The sequence below is a fragment of the Knufia obscura genome (genome assembly GCF_036327395.1).
Source record: "Knufia obscura strain CCFEE 5817 isolate CBS 148926 chromosome Unknown scaffold_7, whole genome shotgun sequence".
In the NCBI taxonomy this organism is placed as follows: Eukaryota; Fungi; Ascomycota; class Eurotiomycetes; order Chaetothyriales; family Trichomeriaceae; genus Knufia; species Knufia obscura.
In genome coordinates, this window is record NW_027042693.1 from 1,562,848 (window position 1) to 1,582,612 (window position 19,765).

At 43.3% G+C, this 19,765-nt stretch overlaps 5 protein-coding genes across 5 annotated transcripts; 3 read left to right on the forward strand and 2 right to left on the reverse strand.

Moving 5' to 3' along the window:
* Positions 1 to 861: 861 nt before the first annotated feature.
* PMZ80_006766 (uncharacterized protein) lies at positions 862 to 1,365 on the reverse strand (the record flags this gene model as incomplete). The annotated part of the gene is made up of 1 exon (XM_064875177.1): positions 862 to 1,365. One exon carries the CDS (start codon positions 1,363 to 1,365, stop codon positions 862 to 864), a length of 504 nt encoding a protein of 167 aa, XP_064729577.1.
* A 2,558-nt stretch (positions 1,366 to 3,923) lies between these two features.
* PMZ80_006767 (uncharacterized protein) lies at positions 3,924 to 4,484 on the forward strand (the record flags this gene model as incomplete). Its single annotated transcript, XM_064875178.1, has 1 exon — positions 3,924 to 4,484. One exon carries the CDS (start codon positions 3,924 to 3,926, stop codon positions 4,482 to 4,484), a length of 561 nt encoding a protein of 186 aa, XP_064729578.1.
* Positions 4,485 to 5,162: 678 nt separating this feature from the next.
* On the forward strand, positions 5,163 to 6,294 carry PMZ80_006768 (uncharacterized protein; the record flags this gene model as incomplete). Its single annotated transcript, XM_064875179.1, has 2 exons — positions 5,163 to 5,581; positions 5,643 to 6,294. The coding sequence occupies 2 exons, from the start codon at positions 5,163 to 5,165 to the stop codon at positions 6,292 to 6,294; spliced, it is 1,071 nt and encodes a 356-aa protein (XP_064729579.1).
* Positions 6,295 to 7,379: 1,085 nt separating this feature from the next.
* On the forward strand, positions 7,380 to 8,060 carry PMZ80_006769 (uncharacterized protein; the record flags this gene model as incomplete). Its single annotated transcript, XM_064875180.1, has 2 exons — positions 7,380 to 7,616; positions 7,674 to 8,060. The coding sequence occupies 2 exons, from the start codon at positions 7,380 to 7,382 to the stop codon at positions 8,058 to 8,060; spliced, it is 624 nt and encodes a 207-aa protein (XP_064729580.1).
* An 866-nt stretch (positions 8,061 to 8,926) lies between these two features.
* Positions 8,927 to 9,941, reverse strand: PMZ80_006770 (uncharacterized protein; the record flags this gene model as incomplete). Its single annotated transcript, XM_064875181.1, has 3 exons — positions 8,927 to 9,630; positions 9,677 to 9,882; positions 9,934 to 9,941. The coding sequence occupies 3 exons, from the start codon at positions 9,939 to 9,941 to the stop codon at positions 8,927 to 8,929; spliced, it is 918 nt and encodes a 305-aa protein (XP_064729581.1).
* Between the last annotated feature and the right edge of the window lie 9,824 nt (positions 9,942 to 19,765).

Here is a 19,765-nt window from a genome sequence, read left to right on the forward strand (position 1 = left end):
TGTATGGTACATAAGCCATCACACACATCGTGCTAGGCTTCCTCTAACACCACCTCCCGGTCACAGCACTCTCCATGATCTTTTCCTGACACTATCTACCTACCCTCTCTGGTCCCCTTCACTCACCATCATTCCCCTCAGCACCCTCCTCTTCTCACTCTCATATCTCGCGCAGTCATCCATTACATCATCCACGCTAGAACACGGGTTCATCACGCTCACGACGAAGACGCGTCTTGCGATCTTCTGGGGCCGCGTACCGTGTAGACCGTGGAGGATCCGTTTGTCGATAGGGTCCAGTGGGAGGGGTGGGATGGTGAGAAGTTGTGGGTTGATGTAGCGGTGGGGTGGAGCTGGTGGGCGTTGGGGGTAATGAGGGATGCGAAGGGGTTGAGATTGAGTTTGGGGTGGAGAACGTGCTGGAGCTGCTGTTGCTGTTGCTGAGCGTTGAGGCGGGTTTGTTTGATCGGGTTGGAAGGGCGCTTGCGTCGGCGCGGCGGGCTGACGCGGTACCTCTGGTAGAACGGTTGTTGGACGTTCCGCTTGCGGAGCTGAAGCTTGGGCTTGAGCTTGTGGTTGACTTGAAACTGGCGCGTGAGTCTGTGCTGTTTGACCCTGTCTTTGCTGGCTTTGGTCTCGCATACCTGGCGGCGGCATAGTTGAAGCAGGTAGGTGTACGAGAGGCGCTCGCTTGTTGGCAGTTTGGAACTGAGCTTGCATTCTAGTCTGTGCGGGCGCTGGCGGTTGTTCTTGTCGCATCGATTGAACTTGGGTTAGTGGAGATGACTGTCGTGGCTGAGAGGAGGATTGCATGGGGAGTGGTATGAATTGGTACCCAGGTATTGTGCTTGCGGGCCTTGACTATGGGAGAGGAGCTTTGTTGGGCGGCTTCGTGTGAAAGATACCCTGAGGCGGGCCTGGTGGAACGCCTCCTTTACCAACCGTGCTGGCTGTTTGATGCTCTGAGTGTGTCGGCATAGTCGTTTCATCGTTCTCCTCGTCCCCGTCACCGTTGTCGACTTCTTCGCCGTGATTGCCCGCTTCGCCGTCTACATCCATCCTATTGTCGTTCTCATCGGCTCCATTTGCAGCTTCCTCGGTTTCCTCCAGCTTCACCCTCGTACTCCCGCCCTTTCCATCATAAATCCGATAGCCCCATTTGAACAGCAATGACTCCCAGTTGTCGACGTCGGGGTGGGAATGCTCGACGTGGTATTGGACGCTAGAGGTGTCCCTGCCTGAACGGGGTTTACGCTTCTGTTTGAAGTCTTTCTCTGGGCAGCGGCGGCAGCCGTAGCGAGTTATCCTGTATTGTTGGCTAGCGGTCTCCGGGTTAGTCAATGGCGCGTTCGGTTGAGAGGACATGATGGGGTTGGAAAGTGCCAAGGCTGATATTGGAGCGGTAATGGTTCCCAAGGTCTGAGGTCCGCGTTTCGATGGTTCTGCACATCTTGGGAAGGTCTGGAGAGATCCTTAGAAGATACTGACATATTATTCGATCACTGGTGGTGATAGAACCGTCGTGATAGTGTTAGAAGTAGCGAACAATGCGAACAAATGGTGAACTACCTATGGAGTGCCTCATTGTCTTGCACTGGTATCTGTTTTCCAGGTAGATGCAAATCAGCCTTCACTCCATGTAGTGAAGCAGTGCTATGAGACGAAGACCTGGCTCTGCATCTGCATCTTGACAGCGGTGTACCCTCGAACTCCGAAAGTAAATGTTTTACTCCTGGTGTAGGACCTAGAGCTGCGAGCTTCAGAAAGGCTCATGTCGAGGGATACAATCGTGCGGGATGAGTCTCTTGATCCTTACTGCTTTTCTATATTATAGCATCTAGACAATTTTCGGGACCGTTTTGCCATGCGAGCTCGGCAGGATTCACTTCCTCCTGAGCGCAGTTAGCCACCTGGAAGGTGTCATGGTAACCTCGATTATCTGCTCATTAACAGCTTGATGGTCCTTCTCGTTTCGCGTCCCTGTGCTTTTCTGTGACGGGTGCTCATGCTTACTGCCTATGTGAGACAATGACTGGCCATTAATCGCGAGCACTTCACTTCGGATAGATAGAACCACTTGGACTCAGGGAGGATGGAAACGTGAGCTATTTCTTCCGAAGCAAATCTGAAAGCGCGTCAACCTGCCCTCCACGCAGGAAAACTAAGCTGGCCGCTTGCCTCACTTCCCTACACCGCTTGAAGAGCTATTACTAGAAAAAGATCAATCAATATTTCAAGGTAAGATCGCAAACCTGCGGGACGTTTGTTGGACTTGCATCATATGTTCTGGGAGGTTCGCCAGTACCTACGGCACGTTGAACCTCTGGGCGGAGCCTGCTCAACCTGCCCATTGCGCTTCATGTCTCTTCCTTCACCGTAGTAGCACGAACTGGACGAAGGATCGCCGTAGCCAAGACAATTGAGAGCGCTTCAATCTAATTTGTAAATGCAAAGCTACTGCCTTCACATTCTCTGCCTCATCATCAAGTATAGACAAAAGCGTACCTCTGATCAGTACGTAGGAAAGAGCAACTTGCACTTGTGTCTCCTTCTGTCAGCCGCCGTAGGGTGTATTGCCCAGCTTCGATGTCAGCTGCAGTAATGTACAGGTGGGTCATGCCGACAAGCTCGGCCTCATCTGACAAAGGCTACACTGACTTCATCATGCCAGGTTCTGAGTCGGCGAAGCTCTAACACGGCACAACAAGAATATCAGGAGATCTCGAACACATCAGCACCAACCTTGTCACCGGCATGCAAGGACGGAGAATGAAAATGAGGACTTTCATCGCGCAGTCGAATCGCTGTCCTGGCGTTCCTACAAATCACATGAGCAGACTTACAGATGCTGAACATTGGAACTAGCAGCAAACGTCTAGAAGAATTATAATGGTAGAAAGTATAGAGAACCTCGACCCTTGAACAACGCGAGCCATCGCTGGTCCGAGACACGACCTACTAATGTGAACTGAAAGAAGACTTTGGAGCGTAAGGCAAACTGCTTGAATGGCGAAATGAAAGCCTCGAAATCATTCTCTGTGTTTTGTTGTTTGTCTTGTCTAACTGCCAGCTGTACCAAGCGAAGCATGCTGCCCGTATGTATACCCTTCTGATAGATCTTGGTATCGCCTATACTCCCAGAGCCACAATCCGCTGGTATAGGATATGTATAAAGTGAATCACGGACTGACATGGCAAGAGTGCAAGTTGCTACGCTTCCTCCAGCAACACCAGTCTGTTTGCACTACGCAGCAACACTGATACACAGTGCTGACATGCGTATCACTGATTTCGTTCGTCAGGTCGCGCGGGCAGCTTCGTAACTCAGCTCTGTTCCTCGAAACCACGCCTGAGAAAACATCTTGGTAATACCACCAGGGTGCTGTCTCAACTTATCAACGACGATAAAACATCTGTGCGCTTCGAAGCAAGAAGCAATCTCGCTGCTCAAGACATTTATCTTCCTCATCCCTGGTACTCTGACAAACATGCCGCAAACAGACAAGCGATATGGTTGCACGCTGTGCACAAACTTGCCAGCGCCTGGGTATCTCGATCGTCTTGAAACCAAAAGTCGAACCCATCGAAAGTACTCATTGCAGCATCATGTGGAGCGATGCCACCCTCATGTCACTGACTGGACCAGTCTCAAGAGAGAGCTGCCATCAGTTGAACGAAAACGACACAACGTATCATCGGCGTCCTCTAGAGTACCGAATATCCGAAGCAGAAATTCCAGCAAGACCACAGGATCGATGGATCGGAAGAGTCTGATAGTCAGGCTGCCTATGGCACAAGACCGCAACACCACACCTCACCTCAACAATGACCACGAGGTTACTGCTATATCACAACGATTAGCTCACGCCGCAAACGTAGACGAGGAAGAAACCAGTGAGACGTAAACAGATACAGATGTCGAGATGCTGGAAGCCGGAACAACAGAAGAATTTATCCCTGTCGACAAAGAACCTCACGAACAAGCCACGAAATCTGCTTCTGTACGGAAAAGGGTCGCGACCAGGGGCGATCGAAAGGCTCCCGCAACGAAGCCTACACTACCCCGTCTCTATTTCGACACCTTTGCGCTCGAGGCTCTTGAAGGCCTCTATGGTCACCAGGAAAGATTGATCGCCGAAGAAGCATTTCCGTCTAAGAAGGCCAACAGAAAGGGCAACAAAGCTGCTTTTGATGCTGCCAAAGCCAACGAGGGGTCGCTATCAGCGGTCAGATATCTAATGATGAAGGTCGATATGCTACAAGCACAAGTCGATGAAGCCAAGGATGAAAATGTGGGTCACCGAAAGAAGGAGCGAGGCTATCTGAAGTACATCGCTAATGACATTGATGATGTCCTTGGCAAAAAGCCCGTGACCGACGATGTTGTTGCTGGAATGTTGAGTGCGCAAGGAACGGATGAGTCGACCATTGAGCAGGTGCTTGAACAGATAATGGAAGAGGTCAAGAAGCAGAGAGACCAATGAGGATCGGTTTTCATGGAAGGGAGCAACAAGTCCTGCCGAAAGAAAAGGGGCGAGAGCTATTGGTGGTTGCAAAGGCCACTTGCGCATTTCGAGACCCACAATCAATCTTATGTAAACTCATGATTTCAATTTCTTCCTTTCATTGCTATCGCCTTTTTTGCTCTGTGCTTGAACAACAGAGTTTGGTTTGGTTGTGATGTTGTCAGCTGCGATGCTCGCAAAGCTTTGACGGCATGTCCGACAGTTGACATGCTTGTCATTATTGGTGTCTGCTCTGCCTGTGATGCTTGATCACTACAAACGAGTGAATCTAGAACTTCTACGGACACATTTGAGTGCTCGAAACCTTCGATCCTATGAGCCAATACAAGCTGTCACTAACATCTGAAGTGCCAGTCATGCACTCGAGCTGAGTGAGTGGCAGAAGCACTGTGTTGTTACTTCCAATCGTTCTATCACTGAACACAGCCTCAGCAGTGAATTGTCACGTGCCACGTCAAAGACTTGTTGTTTGATCACACTACCCAATTCCAATCACAATTGATTTATGCTGACCTTTGATAAACTTCGTCTGTACACCTTTCTCTCAACTTACGCTACTCCACGTTGGTCGCAGGTATAATCCCAACGCACCACACGCAACCTACATAAATCGAAACCAAGCACGCATTTCCTACAATGGTGCTGTACGGTTGTAGGCTGTGTCCAAACGACCCGAACGCCAACAAGTTCGATCGGCTTCTCAAGAAGGGTAGTGTCCCCAGCAATTGGCGAAGCTCACTTGAGTATCATGTTCAGGAGGTCCACCCGTCCATAAAAGACTGGCAAACCCTTCAAGTCAAGGTCAAGGTCGGAAAAGCATCCAAAGCGAGGTCAGATCCTGGCGACGTGAACGACGAGATCCAAGAACCCGAGGTCGTGGACGATACTATTGTCGCCAACACGACTGAAACACCAGACAATGCTCCATCAGACGATAATGCTCTCGACAATCGACCACGAAAGAAGGTCAAGCGCACCAATGACGAGAACAATGACGAGGTACAATATTTTGAAGATGGCGTGGTCGAGGGTCACACCAACAGCATTGGGACACCGTCGCGCGCCGTGACCGCAAAACCATCTGTTGCTAAGGAATCTTTCATGTCCACAAACCAGACACGACCGCGAGCCTACAGACTTGTCCCGGCCTACAATTCCAAAAGAGACACATTTACAACTTACTGGTGGACTTCCTGCTGTGCGGACAGCCTTCGAAGAATTCGACGTCGAGGCATGGCATGGCCGACTTGGCAAGGACCTGCAGGTTCTGGCTCGCAACGCCTGGCCTATCAATGGTGACATACCTACATGGAGTCACGAGGAGGCTGATGAAGCATCTAAGCACATGCTAAGGTACCATCAAGCCAAATGTGAATACTTCGAGCACTGTCTGACAACCGCCAACGACCGCAACAAGGAACTGGAGAAGGATATGGAGGAACTCAAGAACACAATTGCTCCACAAAGCGCGCACTCCGAAGACATGCATCAAGCCTATGTCAAGTACGTGCGAGGCGACCTCCAGCAGTCTTTCGGTGATTTGGCTTCAGACAGTGACTTGGCCGAGCATCTCCAGATGCGTGGTGTGCCTGATGAGGCTATTGGAGATATGCTTGCAGAGGTATTTCCGAGCAACCAAGATGCTGCTGAGGTAGAGAACTCGAAGCGTGCCACTACTGCGCAGGAAAACTTTACCGTTGAGAACGCCGACATTGCTCGGAACGCAAATGACCTGACAGGAGGTCAAGAGATCGAGGGGCGGGAGTGAGATTACCTGACGACAAATTCAGGTCGACAAGTTTGAGCAAGAGAAGGCACATCAACCTAAAATGTATGGGAAGATGGCGGCTGGGTTACATGAAACGCGAGGATACCTACAGTCTATCACCAGATCACCTTCGACTGTGGGCGGCAATCCATGACAGCGATTTAAGAAAAAGAGGAGAAATACTCGTCGCTACGATTGTTGACAAGACAGCACATACTATGTGGTCTATGGGGTCAAGGGTCTTGGCTTGTATGACGCCCGAGCGCAAATGCGATTGCCGACAATGTGAGCAGATGTCCATGGGACGTTGATAGAGTAGTTTGCACACCCATCAAAGATCACTTCCTCGCGCCGTAATCGATTCCATTCATCTACTTTGTGACGCTGCAACTGCCTACACCGGAAAACGCCCTTTCGCTGCAGTCCGACGGAAGTCGCTCTTAGGGCTGCAGCCTTGAGTTACCATGTTAGTACGGCTAGTGCTGGGAAGTGAACCCATTTTCTGAAAGCCGAGAGACATCACCGCTGAGCACTCGAAGTGAAAGCAGGCATGGACAGATCAGGTTGTTATGGAAGCAGACAGTGCACGACAAAGTGCTGTCCGGTCGGGGTTCCACTCTTTCGAAATGATACCATACTACTCGCCAGTCTCCTGGTCTTCCACTGCCATTCTTCGAAGCACATCAGTTACTCACTCCATCAGACACACTCAGCCTCATCACATGACCTTTGGTACAAGGTACTTGTTTGACCTTGCCCATTCATAACAATTATTCTTCGTCGCCAAACTTTGTCTGAAGACAATACAGCCCTATCCGCCTGCTCCAGAAAATCTACTTCAATTGGATCTTCCACTACTCAAAGTAGTAAGTCTCTTCGCCCGTACCAGCTACATATATCTCATTAAAGTCTGGTCTGGCGCCCTCAATTGTAACATAGTACTAACTCATGCTAGGTAACCGATTAGCAAAGTCTAGTTGAGAAACTCCAGGTTTGAGAAAAAAACAAGGTAAGCCAACAAACATATCGAACCAAGAAGTGGGTAAAACGTAAGCTTCTCAGACACCCACTAACACGAGACAGCAATGTCGAACATCCAAGCCTCTTCAGATCGACCTCAAGGTCAGATCAGAGACAGCGGCCTTACCACTACTGAAGCAACACGACCTGCTTCTAATCGAACGGGACCGGTGCACAACCAGTACAACCTGGCACCTCCAGGCATCCCAGACCAAACGATTCACAACTTCGACAGATTGAAATGCGATCTCGATGATATCGACCAAATGGCCATTAATGGCAACCTGACACCAACGCTCAAGGTGCTCGCGGAGCACGCCTGGCCTTTTCAAAAGCCAGATCTGAAGATCTGAGACGAGACGCAAGCGGATGCATCATCAAAATACATGATTCGATACCTCCACGCAAAGGCCGAGTACCTTCAGGGACGAATCAACTGGGAAATTCTCGAGCAAGAGAAAGCACGAGAGATGACGAAGAATATCGATCGAGGCCTCACAAGAGCTTCGCAGGATGTTGGCACCCTTACCAACACCGCCGGCGTCCAGCAGAAGAAGATTATGGCCCAGCACAAGGCCTATATCGACTATATTCGAAATGACATCGAGCAGAGTGTTGCAGGGGGCATCGCGTCGAAGAAAGAAGCATTCGAGCTTCTGAAGGCTCGTGGTGTGAGGGAGGATGCGATCGAGCGTGTGCTTGAGGAGGTCGAGGAGAGTGTGAAAGCGGCGCGACCTGGTCAGTAGCGGTCTGATTTCGGGGACAGGGATCGGAGTATATGACCTAAGCACAGTCAGCGTCGAAGTCAATACGTAGTGATGTAGTTGTGTGAGCAAGAATTGCATATTAATATGGATTTCGCAAGTTTCGTTAGTTATGGAGAGGTGAGATGAGCCTCCTTTAGAGTTGCTTCAGCACCCTTCACCCGAGCGAACAATCGAAGCTTCAGAAAGAACCAACGACGGCGACTTTGTTTCTCGTAAAATGTAGATGCGTGGAACGCACCGACGCTGGAGCAAGAGGAAGGTGCGACTTCCGGAGACCTACAATGCAAGTAATTTTTCGATATGTTTTGTCCTTACCCAGCCACCAAACTGATCGCTTACTATGAGCGTGACCCGCTCAAGTCAATACCCAGTATGGTCGGCCGCTTCGCGCAGGTGTGGCGTCAAGATAAGCAGAAATTCCTAGAGCTGCAACAAGGAGCTTGCTGTAAATTGTCTGTGTTCATCCACTCGCCTCTATTTGCCTGTCCCGAGTCCTGACGGGCTCTACGTGATAGACAAGATCCTCCAAGAACTTCCAGCGACTTTGTTCCTTCCATCCTGATTCATACCAGCGATTGGCGGGGTTAGGGAAATAGTCGAGGACATTGAGCAATGTCCAATCATGAGCCAAATGGACGACTTCGCTACCAGTCTCGTACCACAACACTCAAGATCGGCACCCTCGGGCTGGAAGTGAGGTCCTGCTTGAGTACTCATTGAGCACAACCCCCCTGGAGTTACACGGATTCAAAACATCACATGCCCTCGGTACGACGATCTGATTGCTTAAGCTTTAACCTTGAGCCGGACCAGACTGGTCGGAGACAGATTACCATGGACTCATGCTACTTGGTTGCTGTTTGAGTTACATTGGCCGCTTTGTGGTTCAGACTGCCTCTTGCAATCTCTTCTTTAATGACTTGCTCTTCCGCCTGATCCGAGCCAATGACTCCCTCCACGGCCACCTTCTGCTCAAATGCAGCAGGAACAATGACCGAATCCTCTAGGAAGTAATTGGTCGGCTTCACGTATACCGCAATGACATAGAGCAAGCAGACCCAGCCAATGATGTACAAAATCAACTGTACTATGGTTTGTTTCTTGAAGTTCATGCCCTGCGAGTCGATGGTGAAAGAAATGCACATACCAAAACTGACAGTCCCCTTGAATGCACCTGCATACCTGGCGCAAAGGGCAGGATCATTCGTAAGAGCCGCCAATGTCCATTGTACAGCAATCTGGAAGCAAGCGTATATGATACCAGAGAGTACATAGAGAATGAATCCCGCTGCGAACGCCGAATCTGTCCAGTCGATTGCTGGGGCAGCCTTAGTCCGATCAATGTGGTTACTGACAACCCAACCGAGGAGGCCTCCGATGGCGCCGAGCGAGATGAGTCCGACAAGCACGCTTCCTAGTAAGCCCTTAATGCGTCGGGACCGGATCTTCTTGTTGTCCATGATATATGCCAGGCATATTGGTGCCGGAATCATGATGGCTTGGAACAGCAGGTTGTTGAGGGATCGGGTTCGCAGATTGAAGTAGTACGCTGGTCGAGGTCAGTCTCTGGCCCCAAAGCGGATAGTTTGGCTTACCGTTGATACTGCTTGTCAAAGCTAAGCACATCTCCCCCACAAACATCGCCGGCAGGAGGATGATGATCTTTGGGTCCGTAAGAACTGAAACAACACCAGAAATCTCTCCTTTGATCGTTGGCGCTTTGAAAATGGCAATATGACGTCCATCATCTCGGACTACGTCTTTAGGGTCCACTATGAGCAGGAAGTTCAGAGCAATGGCTCTGTACACTGTAAGCCCAAGGAATCCGAAGGAGCATTGCAACGTCACTTACATGCACATGATGACGATGAAGACCACATAGACTGCAGTTGACACACCGACAGCTTCCTCCTGTCGGAAGTTGGCAGCGAATGCTATCAGGGCACCCACAGTGCTACCGGACGAAGTCAAGACCCATTGCCAGGTAATGTACTATGAGCAATCAGTCGAGGGACCTATTGACGCAAAGTGTGTTCACCTACCTTTGCTTTGTCGACTTCCTCAGGATAGGCGAATTGGATGAAACCTGAAGCAGTCCAGAGCAATGCGGCGCAAACACCCAGAAGAGCTCCTCCTGGCTGACGTTAGCAAGTCCCAAGTGAAGGGGTCGTGTCGATGCCTTACCGAAAAGGGGAAAGGCCTCGCCGCCAACTCGGTCATAGTACCAGAGCGAGCCAACATATATGGGATAGCCTACAGCTCCTAGAGCACTTGGACAGTCAACAGGCTGCTGTTTTGCACAAAGTCACAAGGGTACATACATCGTATACTTTGGTTTGAGATAATTGAGGACAGGGCCGGCACACCATCCTGCAACTGTATACACACCGTACAGGATGCTGTTTGTCAGAGCAGCCACTTGCTGAGAGGATGGCTTTCCTCCTCCTGCGCCAAGACCGGTCAAGGCCAGGTAGATGCCCGGAGTGCAGAAGAGGATGCTGTGAGCTATGAGTTCTATAGACTTCTCAGGTATGCTGCGGAAACATACCATCCCATGACGAAGTTCTGGTTGAAAGGCCGAGCAAGCCGTAGCTTGCCTTTGAGGATTCTGTCCCAAGCCATACTCAAGAATGGTCCTATAGCTGGAAGGACTGAAGATGGAGGAGGAATGCCTTGGGCTGATGTGGGTATATGTCGCTGTTGCGGATTCTAGATGACGGCCAGGAGCGGCCGTTATGGACGGGCATGTCCTTATCACTCTCACCGTATCATCTTCTAGCTGATTATGAAACGGGTCGGCGCTGTGGACCTTACTTAACCCCCGGATCATAATAGGTTGCTGGACTGGATCTTCGATAGTCGCGTGCACAGTTGCACCACGCGCACGACGATCACTTCCTGGTCTTCGGCAAACCGTATCCTTGTCGCCGCCATCATTTACTGGCGTGCACTAATTGATGTCCCGCCACGCACATTGACATTGACAAGCGCCAAATCACGGATTTTTATAAATTCTATGATCATCAACCACAACGTCAATTAATTAATAATAATTAATCGTAAGACATATCTATATTAAATCGTATACATAGAATTTATTCCCGAAATATTTATTAAAAAAGGTTATCCTAAAAAAAAGTTATATCCTTATAAATATACCTACGCGGGTTCGCGATTTCGCTTTAACCTTTAAATAGTACCGGTAACCTCTATCCTCCTATCTTTAGTAGTCTTACTTACAGTACGCTTTCCTTTCTTAGTTAGCTTACTACTAACTAAATTCAATACGCTAGGAAGAGGTCCTTTTAGAGATATAACTATAGGATCATCCACCGTATTATTCTCTCTAAGAGACTTAATCTTCTTATTTTAGCCGATAGATAAAAGGCTATCTGCTACCGCGGCGAAATAATTATTTAAGAGTTAGTCGGCCCTAAGCTATTTAGAGATATTATTACCTTCGTTATCGGCCGTATCGTTATTATTTAGTAGTAGTATATAAAAAAACAATTAAGGCGAATTAATATATTTAAAAGTCTTAGTAGTACTAATAACCTCTTTACTCTTAGTACTTTTATTAATTTTTTTAATACTAGCCTCTACGTTACTTAGAAACTTATTATTAACAACTAAGTAAGTAGATAGAGGCGGCTCCTAGTATAGGATAGTTTTATATATAGCTTTAGAGGTCTTAGATATATAAAGAAGAGAGAATAGCTTCTAAATCTTATTATTAGCGAAGTAAGGGCGACCTTCGTACTTATTAGGTACTTAGTAGTAAATATTAATAAGCTAGCCCTCTTATAAGATAGATAATATCGCTTAAGTATAAGCTTAATTATTTCTCTTAGTAGAATTAACTATTATAAGATAAAGTAGCTCTATAGATTAATAGTAACCTTAAATCGTATCGGTAATAGATATAACTAAAGTAAAGCGTATATAATCCTAGTACTTAATATATTCTTATTTTACTTTATTATACTACGTTTATTTATAGATAATAATATATAAAGCTAATATTCGGGGTCTAAAGAGTATACTAACTAGTACTAGAGTAGTAGTTATAATCTTTAAAGAACTAGCTATAGTTAATTATATTATAGTTAAAGTAGTCTTTAGAGGCGCGGATTTACGATTTATACTTAATGTCACGGAGTGTGGTTAAATCAATTGTATTGCTTCTATAGACGAAAAGTTGTATAGAAGGTCGCAAAGGTAGTTGCGACCGAGGTGCGGAGGTTATATGTTAAGGTGCAAACAGAGTAAACCGTGATATTACCCCCTCCCCTTAACGAGAGTGGTCCTCTACTCTTAACTAATATTACTCTTATTATCTATACAGTATTTAATACGGTACGCGGTATCTCCTAAATACGCTTAGTTAGCCGTGATTTTGAGGTTTTAGGTAATAGTTGGTGCCGTCGTAATTCATATAAACCTTTTATAGTCGTATCTTTTTATAGCTATTAAAGGTATCGCTTTGCAATCGCAGTTCTAATTAATAGTTTAGTTTAGCGTTTAACTTGACGTCGTTAATATAAGGGCTCTGCGACTCGCTTATATTAATACGTAGTCTATCCCCGCTCGGATTATCTTAGTTATACCTTACTCTTACTAATCGGTACTATATCCTATAAGGCGGTCCTTGCGCTATGCTTTACCTATTAAGTAATATACTGCGATAGAGGGCGCGAGCCTCTAGGTATAAGAGCTATAACTATTCGATATAGAGTACCGCTGCCCTCTAGGTACAGCCTACTTAACTAGTAATAGGCGTAGTTTTAATATAGGGCTGTTTAGAAAGCGACGTCGGGATTAGCCGACGCTCCTAATATAAGGATAACGGTGTTATTCTTTCGGAAGCCTAAACTAAATACCTAGCTCTTCTCTTCCTATTATTAACGAGCTTATCTCGTAAGTAGCTAGTAGATTTAGGTACTACCTAAGTTGTTAAAGGTGTATTCTTTGAGAGGGCTTAGCTTATCGGGGTAATAACGGTAGAACTCCTGTACTAGCTCGTTATAGCTTAGTAGTATCTCTTTCTAATTCCTTTAGTTAGGTGTATAGCCTTTTTATACCACCTTATATTTAAGTGTCTTATATCTTCTTTTAGATATTACTAAATCTATAATCTCTTTTACGACCTATTCTTTTTCGATTAACTCGGTGCGTTCGACGATCTAAGAAGAAGGTAGTTATTGAGTCGTAGCCTGGCCTAGGAGACTATTATTAGTCGTAGGCGTAAAGAGTAAGATATAGAAGATAGGGTGAGTTCGTATTATCTTAGGTAGATTTAATTAATATACGCGTAGGTTAATTTATTTAGTGACTTTAAACGGCCTTAGGTTCTTATTATTAAGTTTTCTAAACGGTTTATTAGTTCGTAAATTACGCGTATTAAGCTAAACTAGGTTACCTTTCTTAAGTATAATAGCGGGTCGACTTACTTGTATTTAATATCGTACTTATACTAGTATAATCTCGTCTCTTAACTAGGTGTATAGGTCTTTTATTTTTATAGCGAATTCATCTACGGTTTATATATCGAACTTAGTAGAACTAGAAAATTTAATAGCTAGTCTTTTTACTAGTTTAAAGCCTATACGCGGGTAATAACTATAGTTAGCGAAGAACGGTGTTACTTTCGTAGTCTTAGATACGTGATTATTTACTGCGAATTCCGTAGTCGGTAGGTAGTCTACCTAGTTGTCTTATAGGTAATTCGTGAAGGCGTAGAGGTATTATTCTATTATTTAATTAGAGTTTTTAGACTAGCTGTTAGTCTAAGGATAGAACGCGGTTAATAGGTTTAACTTAATATCTAAGCGCTTGTAGAGTCGCCTTATAAATACTAAAACGAATTAAGTCCTTTAATTAGAGACGACCGTAAACGGAAGGTTATATAGGTAATAGATATATCGATAGAATATCTTTACTATAGCGACTGTAACTATTTTATCGGTAGGGATATAATACCTTATCTTCGTTATCCTATCGGTAATAATAAGGATATTTGTATAAGTTATATTATCTAACTTACTCGGCGGTAGGTTAACGATAAAGTTAACTGCGATATACTACTAGGGCTTATTTAAGGCTTATAGTTAGTAAAGGCCCTTACTCTTAGCTATATGAAAGGCTTTAGTGCGCTTATAGGTATAGTAATCTTTAACGTACTTTTTTACGTTAAGGAAGTACCTAGGCTACTAGTAATTACGGGTTAATATCTTATAAGTAGTAGCTATTCCTAAGTATCTCGCGATTCGGTTATTATAATAGTAATTTATTATTATAAGACGTAATTACTCGTCGGCTAGTACCTATACTTTTCTGTAGTAGAGTAGGAAGCCTTACTTATTAAGTCTATAATCTATTATAGAGACTTAGTATAGTCCTAACTCCTATTATGCTTTTAGAGGTATACTATAAGCGTCGTCTTTAATTACTTAAATAATGTGCGAAGTTACCTAATCTTATTTATATAGCGATAAAATCTACTCTTCTATTAAGGGTAGCGCTAATACTAACTCGTTCGGTAGCGATAGGCTTACGTCTTCTGCTATCGCGACTACTAGATATAACGTCTCCGCCGATAGTATCTCTTCTAATAGATAGTAAGCCTTTAGGACGGTTTAATACTAGTGGAGTTTGCGTTTATTCTCTTCCCCCTTTAAAAGGTCTACGCTTCGGCGCGTAAGACTGTTAGGTTTTGTACCTTATTTCCCCGGGTAATATTAAATATTAAAGTTAAATTCGGAGAGGAACTCGCTCTATCTAGCTTAGCGGTAATTAAGTTCCTTTATAGTTATAAAGAACTTAAGCGAACGGTGGTTAGATAATACTTTAACTAAATAATTAGGATTCGAACCCGCTAACTCTAGTTGCTATTCTTTGAAGGCGCGTATAGTAGCTAGTAACTCCTTATTATAAATCTTGTAGTTGTATTCCGTAGGGGTTATTTTCTTTAAAAAATAGGCGATCGGCCTAAGTATTCCGTCCTAGCTACGCTGCGAGAGTATACCTATAACTATATAGTCGGATATATCCGTCTCTACCTACGTCTTTAGTTCTAGGTCAAAGTACTAGAGGATAGGTTCGCGATAAAAGGACGCTTTAAGCTTCTTAAAGGCGATTTAGCAGTCCTTTATCTATTTAAAATTAGCGCCCTTATTCTTTATTAGGTTCGTAAGCGGTAGTACTAGTTACCTAAAGGCTTATATAAATCGTTAGTAGAAGTTAGTAAATCCGAGAAAGGCGAGTACGTCGCGGTTATTCCTAGGTATTAGCTAGTCGGCGATCGTTTAGATCTTTTTAGGGTCTATACGAAGTCCGGCGGTTAAGATAATAAGACTAAGATATATTACTTCCTACTAGTAGAACTCGGTCTTGTCGATATTAATATATAATTCCTTTTCTTTTAGTTAAGCTAGTACCTCGTTTATATAGCGAACGTATTCTTTAAAGGTATTACTAAATACGAGGATATCGTTAAGGTAGGCTATATAGAACTCGTTAAGGAGGTCTTATAAGGCGTTATTAACGTAGCTCTAGAAGGTTTTAGGTGCGTTGTATAGTTCGAACGGTATTACTAGGTATTTAAACTAGTTAAATCTAGTACTAAATACTATAAGGTACTTTTATTCTTCCTTAATCCGTAGTCTGTTAAAGGCTATAATAATATCGAATTTAGTGAAATATCTCGCTAAGTAGAGTTTATTAAGTATCTCTCTAATATTCGGTATAGGGTACTTATTCTTAATAGTAATAGCGTTAAGAGTATAATAATCTACGTAGAATCTTAGTTCTCTACTAGGTTTCTTAACGAGCAGAATAGGCGCTATAATAAAGGATTTAGATAGTTAAATAAAACCCTTCTTTAAGTGCTTATCGACGTATTTCTTAACTACGGTAAGTTCTTTTTATGTTATACTATAGGCCTTCTTAAATAAGAGTTTCTTACCTTTCTTAATTTAGAATTTATGATCTTTACCGGAGCGGTAAGACGGTAAGACTTTTGAGTTAGGGCGAGAGAATATAGAGAGGAATTAGTAGTGAGTAGCTGATACCTTAAGCTTAGGGTCGGTAGGTAGTGGACCTCCGTTTATAAACTTATCCTAATCCTTAGATTTCACGGAGAAGATAAAGAGGGAGGAATAATCGGCTACGTCTTTACCTTCGGTATAGTAATCCTAGGGCTATAGTACGAGATATTACTTAACGCTTATTCCTTTAATTAGGTTATAAAACTCACTAATAGAGGCCTCTACTATCTTAATCTCGTTAATAGTGGCTATAAGGAATATTTCACGTATTTCTATTCCGAAGATAGTATACGGGGTCTAGTACGGTAGATAGCTATTATAATAGGGCTTACCTAGTAAGAAGGTTACGGTACGGGCACGCGGTTTTAGGTTAATATTATACTAGGTTAGCTAATATATACCGAGGATAATAAAGTAATTTAATACTAGTGCAACGTAGAGGGATACTTACTTAAAGTACTAGCCGAAAACGATATTGATCTCGACCTTATATTCGATAAAAGCCTATTTACTAGGGTCCGCTAGGCGTAGGCGTTTCTTTTACTTAAGCGGTATAAGCTTAAGCTTATAGTATTCGGCGAAGCGTTAATTAATAAATTACGCGATTGTACCTATATTAATTATATAATTAGTATAGAATATCTTATTACCGTATATCGGGGTGCACGTTCTTTAGATAGTAAGGTAGGGTACCTCTCCTATAACGTTAGTAGAGGATAGGACCGCGTCTTCTTTAGGTAGTAAGGGACCTATTAGTGCACGTAGTAGCACTATAATAGCTGCTACTACTATTAGTTCCTAGATACGTTACTATATATCGTCCCGACGAAGTAACGCTGATTAACTACTATTACGCTTTAGGCGTAGTAGCGGTTCTAGACTACGACTTTAGTTTAGGACTAGTCTTTTTCTGAGCTAAGCTTAGCTAGAGCTAGTTATACTCTTACCTCGCTAATAGAGATAGTATTATTAGAGTTATTAGATCGTTAAGTTATTTATTTAGCTAATAGGTAGTCCGAGGAGCTTATAGGGTAGCTAGTTTACCGATAGACTAGATATTTCTTCTTCGCTTTAAGTTATTCTTTAAGTAGCTCTATAAGTCGTTTTATATTCTTAAACTTATTAGGGTATCTCTTAGGATAATTACGGCTACTAGTGGGTTTAGTCGTCGTCTCTAAGCTACTAGCGCCTGTGCTAGTAGAGGTAGAGGTAGAGTAGGTATTATTTAAACCCTTTATCTTCTTTATTAGGATCTTAGTGTAACGTTCGTCGTTCTCCTTATTAACTTAGTTTACTTCTTTATAGACCTGTATGTAAGTAGGGAAATCGGTAATACGGTAGCGGTAGTTACTATTAATATTCTTCTTGAGTTAGGTGTTTAACTTAGTTATAAGGTTGTAAAACCTTAGTTTTCTCGCCTTAAGCGGGTAAGTATAGTATAAGATTATCGAACTTAAGGTAAAAGTCCTTAAACGACTTCTTCTTACTTATTTAGAGCTTAGCGAATTTATTTAGGGCGTCTTATTCCTTATCCTCGTTTATATAGTATTAGTTAAGGAAATTAAAGACCTCCTAGGGAGTCTTAAACGGGTTATTTATATTTTTATTAGTATATTCTAGATCCCTAGGTTTAAGTCGCTAAAAGGCCTTACTAGTAGTTTGACTAATAATATATCGAACGGTATACTTAATACTTTAAGCTGTGAATATAGGCTCGTTTGCGTTAAGCTTCTCTATTATATTTAATCTCTATTCGTTATAGTTCTTTTCTTTATCTTTAGAGTTGAACTTAGGAGGATCGAGATAAGTAGGTTATAGGACACTTAGTATATTAGCGTTTATAGGTATAGTTAAAGGAATAGTATTAGCTAAATGACTTAGAACTAGGTAAGAGTATTAGAGCTTGTTCGTGCCGAAGAGTGAGGCTAAGATTAACGGAGCTATAGACGCTTTATAAGTAGCGGCTAGTAGTACTAATATCCGTAAGGCTATGCTTATTATACCGTATTATACCTTTAGTAACTAAGGTAGGGGCTAATAACCTTGTAAGAGAGATAGGGACGATTCCCGTATAGGGGTATTAGTCCTTTCTTAAGCTTAGGCTTATATACCTAACTGTTACTGAAGCGAGGTAATCTTAGCCTTAGTAGCGGTAAGTTCCTCGGTCTTAGTTACGAGTTACGCTTTTAAGTCCTTTCTTAGGCCTTTATATTAATTGAGTTTTATCTCTCTACGCTAAATCTTACCTTCTAACTCCGCGATCGTAATATCTTAACGTTAGAGTCGTCTATTAAGTTCCTAAACCTCGGACTCTAAGTTATTAACTAAAGATTAATTCTTAAATTGTTTAATACGTACTTTCTAAGACTCGGTAAGCTCTTTTTTTTCTTTAAGTTCTGCCTTTAGCTCTTAGACTCGTCGCTAGAGTACGCTTGTACGCTCTAAGAATATCTCGCTAATATAGGCGAGTTTCTTAGTATAGTAAAACTATATATATAAGTATTTCGTGACCTTATAGCGAAATTCTTAGGAACCTTAAATAATAAGGGCCTCGTTAGGAATAGACTTATTACGTATAATAAAGTAAGAAAGGTTAATAACTTGTTATAGGGCGCTTAATAGGAGGCTACTTATAGTCTTATTAAAGTCTTAATCTTCCTAGTTATTATAGGCCTCTTTATCGTCTAAGTTACCCTTAGGTTAAGCCGCTAGTTAAGGCGGTTAGGGCTTAACTATGTAACGATAAGGGTACTTATTTAGTGCCTTATCGTCGCGTTCTTCTATAGGTAAGATATAGCTATTCTTTCCTACCTCTTTAGTCGATGCGTTATCTTCGCCGCGGTTTAGTCGCTTAATAGATAGCTAGATAGTCGGTATATTTAAGGCTTAAATAGTTTAGGATTATAAAGGTATAATATTACCGTTATAGCTGCGCTTTAAGGCGCTAGGCGTAAGTAGGTTATTATTTAATATCTTAGCCGATAGGGTGCGTTTCTTAGGTGAGTTAGCGCGCTCTTATCGGGCGTATCTAGTGTACGCTAAAGGTAGAAGGGTATTTAATCTTTTTGTAGTAGGCGGTTTATTAAGATTAAATAGCTCTAATTCTTCGTTAGGAGGGTTAGTAGTTATCCTTTAAGGAATAGTAAGAGCGTAGTTTTTCTTTAGGTATACGAAAGGAGAGGAAGAAGAAGGAGGTTAAAAACGGTCTTAAGTAGTTAGGTTAAGATAAGTGTTTATCCGTTAGATTAAAATAAGTAATATTCGTTATTTACTACTATAGCTTATACTGCGTCGTATTAGGTAAATAATTCTAGTATCGGCTACCGTCTACTGTATCTTCCTAGTAGAGTCCTTCTCCTCGTATATTTTAATAGTATTATATAGCGCGTTACTTACGCTATAAGTCCTCTAGTTGAGGGGTAGTTAAAGGAGGTGGGATCGCTTAAGGAGTGGTTCGAAGTTAATTAAGTATATACTTAAGCTATATATACTTATCGGTAACTATATAGTCGTTATAGGGGATAAGGATAAACTTAAGGGTATAACTTTATATTACGGAGTATAGTTAAATTAATTGTATTACTTCTATAGACGAAAAGTTATATAGAAGGTCGCAAAGGTAGTTACGACCGAGGTACA